The 13534-nt window shown below is 55.4% G+C and overlaps 1 protein-coding gene across 1 annotated transcript; it reads left to right on the forward strand.

The window, feature by feature from the left end:
- Positions 1-140: 140 nt before the first annotated feature.
- SIMC1 (SUMO interacting motifs containing 1) lies at positions 141-11088 on the forward strand. The gene is made up of 10 exons (XM_032789369.2): positions 141-288; positions 1151-1900; positions 3466-3695; positions 4512-4581; positions 5904-6052; positions 6497-6688; positions 7355-7483; positions 9032-9188; positions 9585-9669; positions 10675-11088. The coding sequence occupies exons 2-10, from the start codon at positions 1289-1291 to the stop codon at positions 10890-10892; spliced, it is 1842 nt and encodes a 613-aa protein (XP_032645260.1). The 5' UTR covers positions 141-288; positions 1151-1288; the 3' UTR covers positions 10893-11088.
- The last annotated feature ends 2446 nt before the right edge of the window (positions 11089-13534 follow it).

The following is a 13534-nucleotide window of genomic DNA, read 5'->3' on the forward strand; positions in this document are numbered from 1 at the left end:
CGGTGTGCGCATGCTCAGTGCCATCTGCGAAGCCGCCGCCCGGAGCGGGTCTCCCCGTCCGGCGCGGACCAAGTGCCGCGGGGGGAGGGGCCGTTGCTCGAGTCCGGCGGCCCCTGAGTGGCTCCCAGAGTCACTCGGACACCCCCCTGCTCGCTGGGAGCGGCTTACACCGGCCCGGGCCCGGCCTGCGGCGCAGACCGCGCTGGGCTCCTGTCCCCGCAGCTCGGGGTGACGGCACCTCCCTGCCTGAGCCCGCCGCCGCCGCCGCCTCGGCCCGAGCGGGAGTCGGTGTGGGGGGCAGCGGGCGACGGGGACCGGGCCGCCCTGGGTTAGATCGGCGCAGGCAGAGACGGGAGCAGCTCGTGCCCCGCTGCAAAGCGCGGACCCGGGGGGGGCGGGGCGGGCTCGGGGGCGCTTCCCTTCTTCTCCACTGGAACCAGCAGCTCAGCAGCACTCATCAGCCCAAACCTGCATTTGCCGCCCAACAGCATCAGGACAAAAACCCACCCAACTCCGCGGCTCCCTGGCGCTGCAGCCAGGCCCCAGGCCCATCTGCCAGCCGGCGCTGCATCTCACTAGAGTTGCCAACTTTCTAATGGCACAAAAATCAGACCTTGCAGCCCAAGGACTCAGGACTGGATTTGCAGGCAGTGCCGCGGCGAAGCTGGGTGGTGGAAGAGATGGGGTGCAGGGAGAGCCCTTGTGGCACTGCTCCCCACTGCAGGAGTGGGCCCTGGCGCTGAACTCTGCAGTGGCTGATAGCAGCAAAGAGCTGGCCCCCAGCTCGGGTTTGGGGCCTGTTCGCCGCTCAGATGCTGCCTGGCAGCCCGTTTGTCCATCAGGGAGGGCCAGGGTTTGCCCCAGGAAGGCCCCTGCTAGGCTAGGCTTTTCCGAGCACAATTCAGACGGTTGCTTTACGCGGCTAGAGGCCAGGCGGCAGGTTTGTAATCTGAGGAGGAGATGGACATTGCTTGCCTTTGCCGCTGGCTTTCTGTGCACCATGACTAAGTCCTGTCCCCATGCCTCGTGCGATCCTGTGGGGCTGATGGGCGTGCCCCACCTCCCCAAGGTCCCGCACCCAGGGAAAAGGGGAGCCCAGCCCATGAACTCCGAGTGCCAGCAGCACTAGCAGCTGTCTGTCTGTCCCCAGGAGGTCATTGATCTAACCGGGGAGGATGTGTGTTCGGAAGCAGCAGCGCAGGATACCTTCACTGTGATTGACTTGACTGAAGTGGAGGAGGAGCGTCCAGCCGACTTCCCGCGGGGTGGTGCTGGCACTGCTGCTGGCATGGAGTGTGCGTTGCCTCCCAGCCTCCCCGCCCTCGTGGACGTAAAGCGTGAAAGGAAAGAGGTGGCTGACCAAGGCCTTGGGGCCCCATGGGACAGAGCCCACGAAGAAACAAAGGGCACCCACTTGGAAGGCTGCTTCTCCCCCGTCTCCTGCTGCACGTACTCTGTCTGCGACCCTGAGCTCAGCAGCAGCACCACCTCTATTAACAGTGACCTGGGCTCCTTGGCCAGCCTCCTGCTGGACTCGGACGTGTTCTCCTGCTCTCCAGCCAGCAGCAATAGCAGCAGCAGCAGGAGAGCATCCTTGGACTACTCCGCCACAGAATCTCGCAGTACCTGCCAGCAAAGGGAACACCTTCCCACCTCCCCTGCTCAGAGACAGTCCTCAGCTCTCTCCAGCTGCCCCCCAGCAAGCACTCCCAGGTCTCCAGAGCAGCCTTTGCTGGAGACAAGTAACTCAGTGCTGACTGCAGTGAAGCAGAAGCCCCCCGAGCCAGCCAAACTGCAGCCTGTCAATAAGGCCTGGCTGCATAAACTGCAGTACTGCAGGAAGACTCCGGTGCATCACCTTTTCCTCCAGGGAGTGGTGCAGGATGAGGAATCCCACCAGGTAACCTACTGAGATCACCCCACATCCATGCCCAGGGCCAGTCATGGGCTCAAGCACAGGGGTGCTGAGAAGGTGCCACCCCTTCTCAAAGCGGGGCCTCTCTCCTACATGGAGGGTGATGCCCTGTGCATGCCCTCGGCATTTCCCTTCAGCCAGACATACCGGGCTTGAGGAATGCAGCTCAAACATCCCATTCAGCAGCAAGGCGGAACCCAGGGGATTGCAAGCATTCTGGGGGGGCTACTAATGACTCGAAAGTTTGGGTCCCCACCTCTGCAATGCAGCCTGGAGGGAGCTCTGTTCTGGTTCCTCTTCTGCCTTTCAGTTGCCTCTTGTTTTTTTCCTGTCCTTTCCTCTGGCTGCCTTCTTCCCTTTTACCCCTCTCTGGATCCCCCCACGTAGCTCTGCTCCATGCTCAGCCCTTGCTCTGGCTTTGTTCAGACAATGGTCTTGGTCCAGTGGGAAGGGCCAGGCTGCTCTCCTCTGCTCCTGCATGCAGACACAGGGACCTCTCAGCAGAGTGGTCGGTGGGCCAGGGCAGCCATAGCGAGCGCTCATTCCATTGCTGTAGCACTGCAAATAACTTACGGCACCCAGGCCAAGCAGACAGGCCTCCGTCAGCCCCTGCTGGACCAGCCTTCCTAATTGGGTTTCATTAGGGGAAGAAGCCCTTCAGGCCCTGGCTAGCCAGGAACCGAGCAGCATGTTACCACACGCCAGCAAAGGCCTGTTAAGATGGCCCCTTGTGCCCGTGTGGCAGAGCAGCACAGCTCCTGCAGGCTTGGAGGGGAGGGGGCTTATGCAGGCCAAGCCATTCCATGGTCCTCAGGAACCCAGACCCTGAACCAGGAGGTGCCTGTGCTACTCAAGGGCCCAAGATGCATTTCTTTCAGCTCCCAGAAATGAATGTTCAGTGATTTAACGGCATGGAGATTGGGGGGTTGTGTAACTATAACCCTGGCAACAGCCTGGCCCTGCAAGTGTGCAGTGAAAGCACAGCTGCCTTTGGGTGACACAGTGATCTCCCCAAGGCCCACTGCAGGGTGTAACAGGCCTTCAGTTGCACCCTTCATGAGTCTTGATGCTGCTCTGACACATACTGAATACAGAGGGCATAACACTGCTCCTTGGTCTGGGTAGTTGTCCAAAGCTAGCCCCACCTCGGTGACTGGCACGGATCCTTCCCTTTCTCATGCTGCCGAGAGCCACCATGGTTATGGAGATTTCCTGGCTAAGATACCCTTGTAACAGCAAAGGTTCTAGAGCGGGCCCCGGAGTCCTAAATCAATTGTAAAGTTAGGGTAAGGCTAAAACTGATCTAAGCCTAAGGCATATTGTAGTGCTGGTGAACTCCACCACCACCAGCTCTGCTTATCAGCATGGATGAAACACAACAACAGTGCACCTGTTTGTAAATTTAAAGGCAATGCAAATTAGTCCCAGCCTTGACTCGTGGCAAGCAGTGTATGGGGTTCCCAGTTTCACCAATGAGCTCTCCATCTGGGGGTTCTTTGTCCCTTCACATGCCTTGCAAACCTGGTTCTAATCTCTTATTGTCTTGACAGAACACACATCTGAGGGCACAGCCCATCTCCAGCAGAAAATTGAGCATGGTATCCACCACCATGGAGGAGAACTTCCCCAAGGGCACCCTGCAGTTCCTAATGGACTTCGTGTCCTGCCACCATTACCCTCCAAAGGAGATTGTGTCCCATGTGATCAGGAATATCCTGCTGAGCTCAGAGACTGGGGAGATGCTGAAGGATGCCTACATGCTGCTGATGAAAATTCAAATGTATGTGTTGCGTTTGCCTGGGTACTACCTGCCCTGTGCTGCCTGGCTGGGGAGCATGCTTTCCCCTTATGGTGCTGGCCCACCTGGTCTCTGTGGCAGGCAGAGGTCTCCTTTTCAGCACCATGGCTAAGATGTCCTGTTAGAGGCTAATGCCCCTGCACAGTGGCTGGTACACAGATAGCCCTGCTGCATGTGCCCTTGGGGGATTGGAGGCTACTGGCTGGTTCTACATTCTAAATAGCCAGAAATATAGCTGTGGGGAGAGGACAGCGTGACCAGCAGGAGGTGCTAGGTAAAATGAGCTTTGGGAAAGTGGCTCTAACGCTGGCTTGTCTGATGCAGAGGTGAGGGGGGTTACAGCTCTTTGCTTCCAGGTGGAGATGACCAGGCCATGCAAGTCAGTGCAGTGAGTCCATATGGGAAGGTACCATCCCTGAACTCCAAGCTAGTCCATTGTTCTGGACTGGACACTGCAGGTTTCTCCACAAGCAGAGTTGAAGTCCTTAGGGGTCCTAAATGTGTAGAATTTGTAGCCCAAAGGATCAGTAGTGTCAATGACCTCCAGAGCATGCAAGCTGCTTGGCCAGGCTGTTCTGCACAGCCACAGGGGCGCACAGGGAGAAAATCAGGGAAATCAGAGCTGGAGGACACTGCAGTACTAGGGTGACAAGCATTGTATAAAAACCTGAGGCGACAGGGTTACAGCAAGTGACTTGGCAGCAAGGCGTCGCTTTGCCTTTCGCTCAGGCTCCAGTTATCCCACTGAAGACAGGCAAGCAATTCAGTAACCTACTGCAAATACCTGTGTTATTTCAGCCTTCATCCGGCTACCACCACAATGGTGGGATGGGACTGGGAGCTGCTTCGGTATGTCATGGAAGAACAGGTACAGTCACTGTGTCCCGTGTGCTCATGTATGTGGGGGGAGGGCAGGGGCAGTAGCCATGTATTTTTCTTGGGCAGAAGGTAGGGTCACACTGAATTTTACAAGTCCTCGCTGTGCAGCAAGGGGTATGTTGCTGGAGCACCCTGCCTCCTTGCAGCTGGCGAGGGCCATTTCAACCAGCAAAGAGCAGCCTTTGACTCTCAGCATCTACAGCAAGGCCCTGTTACAGAGACCCCTGCCTCCTCCAGCACCTGCAGGAAATCCAGTGAGCCCAGAGCAGGCTAGCCAGACGAGCCCTACCCTGCGCCACATTGGCAACTTGCCCAGAGCCTCAGGCTTCCGCTAATTGACGTTGAAAGCTCAGAGCACAGCCATCCTTAGTTCCTTCCTTGCGGTGCAGCCCATGCCACGGGTGGGTCCTGGCAACACTTCATCTTCCTCCTGTGTGCCTGCTGGCTCAGACAGCTGTGGAGCAATGCAGGGTGGGACCAGCAGCACAGAACGCTGCAGCCCACACTGACACCCCATGGATGGGCGGTGTGAGCAGGGCCTGAGTCCAGTCTCTGAGCTAGTCACAGCTCTGCCAGTTACTCTGAGTGAGCTCAGGCCTGGCCCTGTGCTCTCTGAGGCCACGTCTATACGACGCGCCATTTCGGCGCGTTAAAATCGAAAGCTCTGGGTTCGATATCGCGTCTCGTCTAGACGGGGATATATCGAACCCAGAGCGCGCTTACATCGATTCCGTAACTCCACCAAAACAAACGGAGTTCCGGATTCGACTTTGCGAGCCGCGCACATCGATTCGGCGCGGTGAAGACGGGTGAGTAACTCGATTTTAGATATTCGATTTCAGCTACGCTATTCCCGTAGCTGAAATTGCGTATCTAAAATCGAATTTCACGCGTCGTGTAGATGGGGCCTGAGTGAGCTCAGGCCTGGCCCTGTGCTCTCTGAGTGAGCTCAGGCCTGGCCCTGTGCTCTCTGGGCCAGTTTCCCTAGCTGTTGAAGAGGGTAATGGGGCTACAGAGGTCCCAGGGGCTGTGCTTGGAGCTCCTCAGCGAGGTGATAGAACCTTCTCAGCTCAGCCACGTCCCCCTCGGGGCTGCTCCTTAGGCCAGCCAGGCAAGGCATATCCTACTTGAGGACTAACTACCCTGACCTTCTTGCTTGAGCATATGTACTTGCCCCCCTCAATTTTCCCCTGGCCTCTGCCCCCAACCTTTGGGGCACCTAGAGTTCCCCTCCCCTGCTGAGCCCGTCATATTGAGTAGCTTGACATGCTCATGCCCGGGCACCAGCTCTGAATCACTCTAGGCCCGCAGGAGGAGACGCTCCCAGGGCGCTTTCTGTTCCTGCAGTATGTTGTGCAGACCCTGGAGGATGATTTCCAGCTGAACCTGAGGCTGCGCTTCCTGCAGAAATCCATTGCCAAGGAGGTGCTTTCCTGTGACCGGTGCTTCAGCAATGTCAAGTAAGGAGCGCTCCCTGCGGCCCAGCTGTAAGGCAGGGGCACTAAGAAACCAGTTCTCCCAGGCCTCAAAGCTATGGTGTAAACACCTCCTTACTTCCCAGAGAGCTTGGGGACCAGAGATCATGTACCTGGCCCAGGGGGGAGGTTTATGTCAACAGCTACTGGGAGGTGACAGGAAATGCCCAGCATTCAGCCTGGCCTGCTGTTTCCCAAGGAACTGGGAAACAAACAGCCCTGAGAACAGGAGGAATTTGGGCTGCTCTGCTGGTGGCACAGGGTTTATAAATTACTGTGTGGTTCCCACCCTCTGGGAGCATCTCAAATGTGTCCTGCCCCATGTCCCACACTTGGTCTGTCCTTCTGTTCCAAGTGGAGCGAGGGGTCTGAATGTGCAGCTGGAAAGCCAGGCCCTCATCCTAACTAACATTCATGTTTCCATCCCAGGGAGGTGATCGAGTGGCTGGTTGCTGCCATTACTGGACTTGGATTTTCCCAGCCCCGAAAGCAGCAGCAGAAAGCACCATGTCCCTCATCAGGGGCTGACTGTAGCATCTCCTCCCCTGGGCCAGACTCAGCACAGAACGACAGTGAAACTGGGCAGGCAGAGGCTATCCTACCGGCTTTCCTTTCCCAAAAGTAAGCAAAGGAGGCGTTGACACTGTCCTTAGAGGCTACAGAGCTGAGCTCCTCTCAAACTGGGAGAGAGACATAAGCTAGCAAATGGCTCTAGTAAAGAAAGCCCAGTGCTGCTTGCAGCATGGGTGCCCTACTTGCCAGCAGCTTAGGTTCAACCTGGCCATGTTTCTGCCCCACTGTACCAGATCCTATCACCCGACTGGAAGGGAGTCACTTGTGCAGCAGGGAGTCTGCCCTGCCTCAGACTGGCCCTAGGAAACCATCTGACAATGATACGCTGGGGCAGGACGCCCGTTGCTAGAGCAAACAGGATGGCAGAAGCAGCAGCAATGCAGGCTTCACCCTGCTGCCCTGCCAATGTGCCTCACGCCTGACCTGGAGGAACCTCAGCCCTTACCTCTGCGTCTGAGGACATTAGGCAGAGTGGTGCTTTTGTGCAACACAACCGGTGTCCCCTAGAAACGAGGCTGAGTCCACCTACTCAATCCCCATAGGCCAGTGACAGTCCAGTGCTACCACGTTTACACAGTCTGCTGAAGCAGAGCTCGACTCTTGTTCCCTGGAGTCTCGAAGTGGGGAAGAGGCACATGCTGTTATCCTTCAGACACCGGCAGATGCCTTGGGAAGAAGCCCTACCTGCTGCCTAACTCTTGTTCTCTGGCCTAGGGTGGTGCTGCTTCTCCAGAGGATGCTGTCCATAGCCGTAGAGGTGGACAGGTCTCCCAACTGTAGCACCAATAAGATCGCTGATGTGATATTTCCATACTTGATGAACATTCCTCTCAGGAGCCAAAGGTGGGAGAATGACCCATACTGTTCCTTCTTGGGGGGGCTGGTTTGATTCCGGTGCTTACCCCCAAACCCAGCTGCAGCTCACAATTTAGCTAATTGGAACACATGCCAAATTGCCACAGCCTCTGCCCTGCGCGGAGGAGCAGAATAGCGCCTCGCAGGTAAGCAGTGGCCAGCAGGTGGGACTTAAAAAAACTGGGGCGGACAGAACAGCTGGTTGGCTCCACCTTCCCAGGGTTCTATTGGCAGGGGGAGGGGATACTCCCCCTGACTTCACCAACAAGAGTGAGGACACTGGCGCTCAGTGTCATGTACGTGGGCAGCTGAGGGCTGCGTATCACTGGCAGCTGGGGGCAGAGATGAGTGCAGCACCTAAAGCTGTAGGTCAACCCATTTCAGGTTCCCTGTGTAAAAGAGATGTGAAGCCAAGGCTCCACGAGCCTGTCTACACTATGGTTTCAGCCAGCCAATCAACTCCTGCTTTCCTGACCCCCTATGGACACAGCTGGGTCTTCGAGAACCAGGCTAGCCAGACTCAGTGCCTTCCACAGACTAGAGCCCAGGTGTTCTCGGAAATCTGGCCAAGGAAGACTCTTGGCGGTACCACTGTTCCAGCTGTAGTGTAGGTAAGGCTCTGGGTCTCCATCTACTTGCCCCTAAAAGCGTGTTAGGGACTCGCTCAGAGCAGAGTCAAACCTCACTTCCAGCATGCAGGATTGAGAGGACTTAAGCACATTGGTAACCCTCTCCCTCTTGTTCTCATGGGACCTTACAGGTGCTGCCACCCCTCAGCAGCTCTTCCCCTCCTTTCAGTAATCAGTGATGAGGCAACCTCCAGCTGGTTTTCCTGGGGGAGGCGTGTCTAGCCAGGAAAGCTATTGGCACTTCCCTATCAATGTGGCAGCTCCAGCACCAAGCAAATTAGCATGGGGGCCCTGGGAGAGTGCCCCATGCTCTTAGTTCTGGCTAAAAGCCTCCCTTCTTCTGGTGCAAACCCCACAGTGAAGGGGGAAAAAAAAAAAAAAGAATGCAAGAGCAAGTGGCAGGGCAGCCCCTCACTTGCTGCGGCAGCCACAGCACGGTTCTGCAATCTTTCATTCTGCTGTGGGCAGCAGTGGTCCCAGCACTGCTCCGCTTGAGGTGAGCGCAGTGCAGGGACAATACTTACCAGCATTACTGTGGGACTCTGTGCTGCAGGACGTACTTGTGGCACCCTGTCTCATGCTGCAGTTGGCAAGGGCAGACTCCTGCCCAGCCTGCTTTGCTGGCTGAAGGGAAGCAGAGAAGCTGGTTTCACAGGCTGTCCTGACCTTGAGTAAACATGGGCTGATCCTAATGAAGTGAACAGCGGGGGCAGGATGAGCATCTTGGTAATTAGACTGCCTGCCGTGCTTGCCCTGAAAATGGAGTTCTATTGCTGCAGCTGCCTTCCCTCGTCTCCATGCCAGTATCCCCTCCGCACGCTTAGGCTTGTGCTGGGCTGGGGGCAGCAAGAGCAGGGGCTCGTGGCTCAGACTGCCTTCACCTGTGCTTCCCTCTCCTTTCTTCCAGGGAGGCCTTTTTAAACAGCATGGAGAGCCAGCTCCTGCGCTGCAAAGTGCTGGAGCTCCTGTTCCACCACAGCTGTGACATGCCAGCCTCCCTGCCCTTGTCTCTGAGCAAGATCCTGTATTTCCTGGGTCACCATTCTCTGCTGCTGCAGTATCAGGTATATGCCCTCCTCTTCCTTCCTCTGGGCGGCCCTGGAGAGCAGGGCAGGGATTCAGGGGGTCTGGGGCTTTTAGTGGCGGGTCCCAGGGCAGAAGGACGCCCTGCCGTGGGTCTTCGGGGCACGTCAGCAGCGGGTCCCGGGGCAGAAAGATCCCCGCCACTGAATTGCTGCCAAGGACCCGGAGCGGAAGACGCTCCAGGGGCCTGGGCCCCTTAAGAGAGTTTTCCAAGGCCCCCAGAGCAAGTGAAGGACCCTGCTCCAGGGGCCCTGTAAAACTCTCGTGGGGCCCCTGCGGGGCCTGGGGCAAATTGCCCCACCTGCCCCCCCTTCTGGGCAGCCCTGCTGCTCTCTTAGAGACCCCTCCTGGTAATCAAATGTCTGCTCTTTGCACAGGACCACGAAGTAACGTGGCAGAGATGGGATGAGATGCTTCAGCATTTGATTTTACTGTTAACAAGTTACCGCACCGTTGTGCTGGGTAAGTATCCTCTGACAATGGCCCATTAGCCTGGCCCAGCCCTAGTGTATAATCTGGCTTACTGTGATTCTAGCTCCACTTGGTCAGACCACCCCTTGGCCCCCTTCACACCAAAAGCAGCTGCGATTTCACTTTTCAGTTCCAGAAAGCTGCTGCGTCTCAGACTGGGCTCTGGCTGTTGGGAAAAGCTGAGAGTACAGGAAAAACCACACAGGGCTCATCTCCAAGGGAACAATCCACCCTATGCCACCAAAGTCAAGCTCCCAAGAATTAGCCTGTTTCTGAAGGGTTTGCAGCACAGTGCGTTCTTAGTTATTCTATAAAGGGCTCAACCTGCAGTGCCCTCCCTAGGCAACCCTCTGAGAGGTGTGCAAGCCAGCTGTGCAGAAAGCCCAGGCTGATAGAGAGCCTGCTGGCTCAGATGGGGAAGAGAAAGAAGGGGAGACACTAGGTTAATCTGGAAACAATAGGGGCACCATCATGTGGCTTAGGATCTAAAATCTGATTTTTGGGAGTGTTATGAAGGTCTCGTCCCTGCTAGGAAACTGCTTGACTATGCTTCCCCTCCACACTGTCATCTCTGCATACACACCCCCACGTGTGTAGTAATGACTCAACCTGACACCACCTACACCCCCCCTCCTGCCCCCTTGGCCCTAGCCTCCCAGACCAGAGACTTTTCCAAGCAGGTTAGGCAGCTGGCAAGCAGGAGAGTCCTTTGAAAGTGAAAGAAGGGAGGTTTAAAGCCTCTGTGGTGTTGGAACTCTCCCCAGCTTTGCAGAAAACTAGGCTGTTCTGAGTTGGGGGATGAGACATTCCAACTGAAAATCAGCCTCACATGGAGGCTCCTAGCATAACCCTGGGATGCATGCCACTTTTCCAACTGGTTCTGTGCAATCATTCTTCACCAAGGGGCATGTACTGACTTCAACAGCTGTGGGGTCAGACACTGCCCCATAGGCCCCTGGTACTAACAAGCTGACTTACCAGCATTTCCTTCTGCAGAGCACTTAAGAAGTTCACTCAGTGAGCGGATGGATTTAATTATTTCAAATGCCAAACCCCAGCTCCAGGATAACGACATCACCACCACGGACATTGAGTTGCACATCAAGGACTTCAGCAGCCGGCTGCTGCAGATCCTGGGGAAGTCGCTTCCCCCACAGATCATGGACAAGGTGTGTGCGCTTGAAGCGCTGCTGCTCACCACTGCTACCACCTGACAGGAGAAGGATGCTCCCATGGGAGCTGGCTTTCAGTGCCAGGCAGGAGCCTGGTCAATCATCAGTTGCCCCCTATTCAGTTCTGTTCATACAGTTGTTGTGTAGACCTAGGAGTCTCATTCCCTCTTCTGAAATCTGCTTCTCCTTGTGCAACCTGTGTATAGATTTTTTTTAATTAAATTTTCCTGGTTGATGAGGTTCTTTCCTCAAGCTACCAGTAACAATCTAGCCAGAGCTCAGCTTCTGAGCCCTGCAGCTGTACCCAGAAGGGGGAGGGACTCAAAGAAGCTTGCATAGTTCAGTTTTAGCTGCTCTCCAAGTCAGGCAAGAGCTGGGGTGGGCAGGGATGGAAATAGCACAAGAATGAGAGGTGCTGCAGCCTGAATGTCTTTCAGCAGCTGCTGTAGTACACTGAGCACGGTGGTAGCTGCCCATGAAAGCTCTACAGAACAAGCTGATTAATGGAGGTGCTGTCACTCTTGCAGAGCCATTCCTTTAGCAGGCTGCTCCTATCCAGCTGGGTGATCATTGTGTCCTGGATCCTGCTGCTTCACTCCATAGACCCAGGGTGGCCAAACTTACTGACCCTCCAAGCCAGACTACAATCTTCAGAAGTTCGAGAGCCAGGTACACATGCCAGGGCTCAGAGCTTCTCCCCTGTGGCAGGGGGTGGGGCTAGGGGCTGAAGTCTTGAGCCCCAGCAGGCACATCCCACCCCCTCCCCACTGGACAGAAGCCCCTAGCTTCCCCCCGCCCCATCTGATAGGTGGAGAATTGGGGGGCGGGGGCGCTCCACAAGTCACACTTTAAAAGAGCCACATGTGGCTGGGGAGCTGTGGTTTGGCCACCTCTGCTAAAGATGTTAGTAAAGTAGCATCTCACTGATTGGAAGCTTTTCCTATCAACCCTCTATCCCTACATAGTACAGCAGAGTTCTCAAAACAGGCCAGAGCTTGCATAGTTTCCAACATGTCCTGCCCACCGGAGGAAGCCACACCTCCCTCAGGGTCACCTCTGCTTCCTCAAGGAATCTAGTTCTGGGCTGCAGTACTCAGAGATAGCCAGCTGTCTTGTATCCACAAGTCCTGCGCCGACAATAACAGCTGAGCATAGGATGCAAGTTTATGTTCAGCATCTGGAGTTTCAGACTAAAGCATCAGGTAAAGCAAATTGGCAACAAACTAGACAATATACTTCCTCTAGAGATGAGCTAACCTAAAAAGCGATGCCAAGACTGGAAAATTCTTCCTTCCCGCCCGCTTTCACAGTGGCTTTATTCCTTGCAGTCAAGGAGTCAGGAAGCACACCTTGCTCTGAAGTGGTTGAGGCAGACCCAGGAACTAGGGGGGAAGAGACTGGACAGTTTAGTGTTTCAGAACAATCTGTGTGCCTCTCTCACACTCCTATGGCCCCACTCTCCTATCTGAACACCTTCCCCTTTAAGGGATTTACCCTCATAACCCCCCTAGGATGCAGTGTACAAACGCCACACTGGGACAGAAGGGGTTAAAGGACTATCCTGAACCCAGCGAGCACCGCTGAGCATGCTCTAACTGGAGACAGAGTTGAAAAGGGGCCCACCTGCCCAGCACCCAGCTCGGAGGGGGCAGGCTGGGGAGGAGTGCAGACCTACCCTGCAGGCTCCTACTAAAGGGGACAGATTGCGTGTTGAACCCAGCTTGGGCTGACTGGTTTGGGTCCTTTTTCTTCTTGGGACCAGAAGCGCAGAGCGCGGTGCTGGGAAGCGACCCAGGAAGGGTAACAGAGAAGGTCCATATTCCCCCTCCTTCCCCACCCCGGGTCAACATTGCTGACCCTCCTAGGGCCATGGGGCAGAGCCCAGTAGAGTGGGCAGCCCCAGGCTCCCCTAGCACTACCCCATCCTCTGGCAGAGTGGACACTAACCACTGAACAACCCAGCCCACCAAGGACCCCTCTACAGCAGGGGACACTGGTGCCATTTGCTTTCTGTACTACAATCCTGGTCATACCAGTCACACTTCACCTTCCAGTTCACACACTGAAAAGACAGCAAGCAGCAGCTGTTTTCTCCTACCTACCATGCACTGACTAGGGCTGGAGACACAGTTGCTCTTGCCCCTCTGAGAGGTGGGGTGCTAATAAGAGGGCTATGAGCCTGCCTTTCAGGGATCCAGGCTTGCCAGGTCTGAAGAGTAAGTTAAGGGCAGGAGTGGTACCTGAAGCCCTGTGAGGCTCTGTTACAATAGAATTGTACATTTTTTTACATTTGTCTGTGTCGAATGAGCTGCAGAAATAAGCCCCTGCACCAGAGACAATGAATGTGTCAACAGTACTAGGAACTATACAGGGAGGAGGAGAAGAGTTCTGCTCTTCCAGGATAGCACACGTTTTCTAACAAGTACATGGTTATTCTGGATGGGAGGCACATTTGTTTAAGAGCAAGCACATGCATGCCCCTTCTCCAGAAACTGAAGCTGATCCTTTAGGTGACATTTCCCAGCTTTGGTCTCTGCCTAGAGGTGATATGCTGGCAGAAGCAAGCACAAACGGCTCAGCTATTTGAGTAGATGAAAACTGCAAAAAGAAACCACTTATTTTTTTGCTCCCTGCTTCCAGATTAATACCACCTTGGGAATCCAACAGCCACTGCAGCAAAGCTG

This window comes from Chelonoidis abingdonii, chromosome 7 (genome assembly GCF_003597395.2).
Source record: "Chelonoidis abingdonii isolate Lonesome George chromosome 7, CheloAbing_2.0, whole genome shotgun sequence".
Classification (NCBI taxonomy): Eukaryota; Metazoa; Chordata; order Testudines; family Testudinidae; genus Chelonoidis; species Chelonoidis abingdonii.

Excerpts from the sequence above, each read along its gene's own strand:
- SIMC1 (XM_032789369.2), top strand. The coding sequence starts at position 1,289 with ATGGAGTGTGCGTTGCCTCCCAGCCTCCCCGCCCTCGTGGACGTAAAG. Across the intron at positions 7,484-9,031 it reads ATTCCTCTCAGGAGCCAAAG|GGAGGCCTTTTTAAACAGCA; the intron begins GTGGGAGAATGA and ends CCTTTCTTCCAG. Across the intron at positions 9,670-10,674 it reads TTACCGCACCGTTGTGCTGG|AGCACTTAAGAAGTTCACTC; the intron begins GTAAGTATCCTC and ends TTCCTTCTGCAG.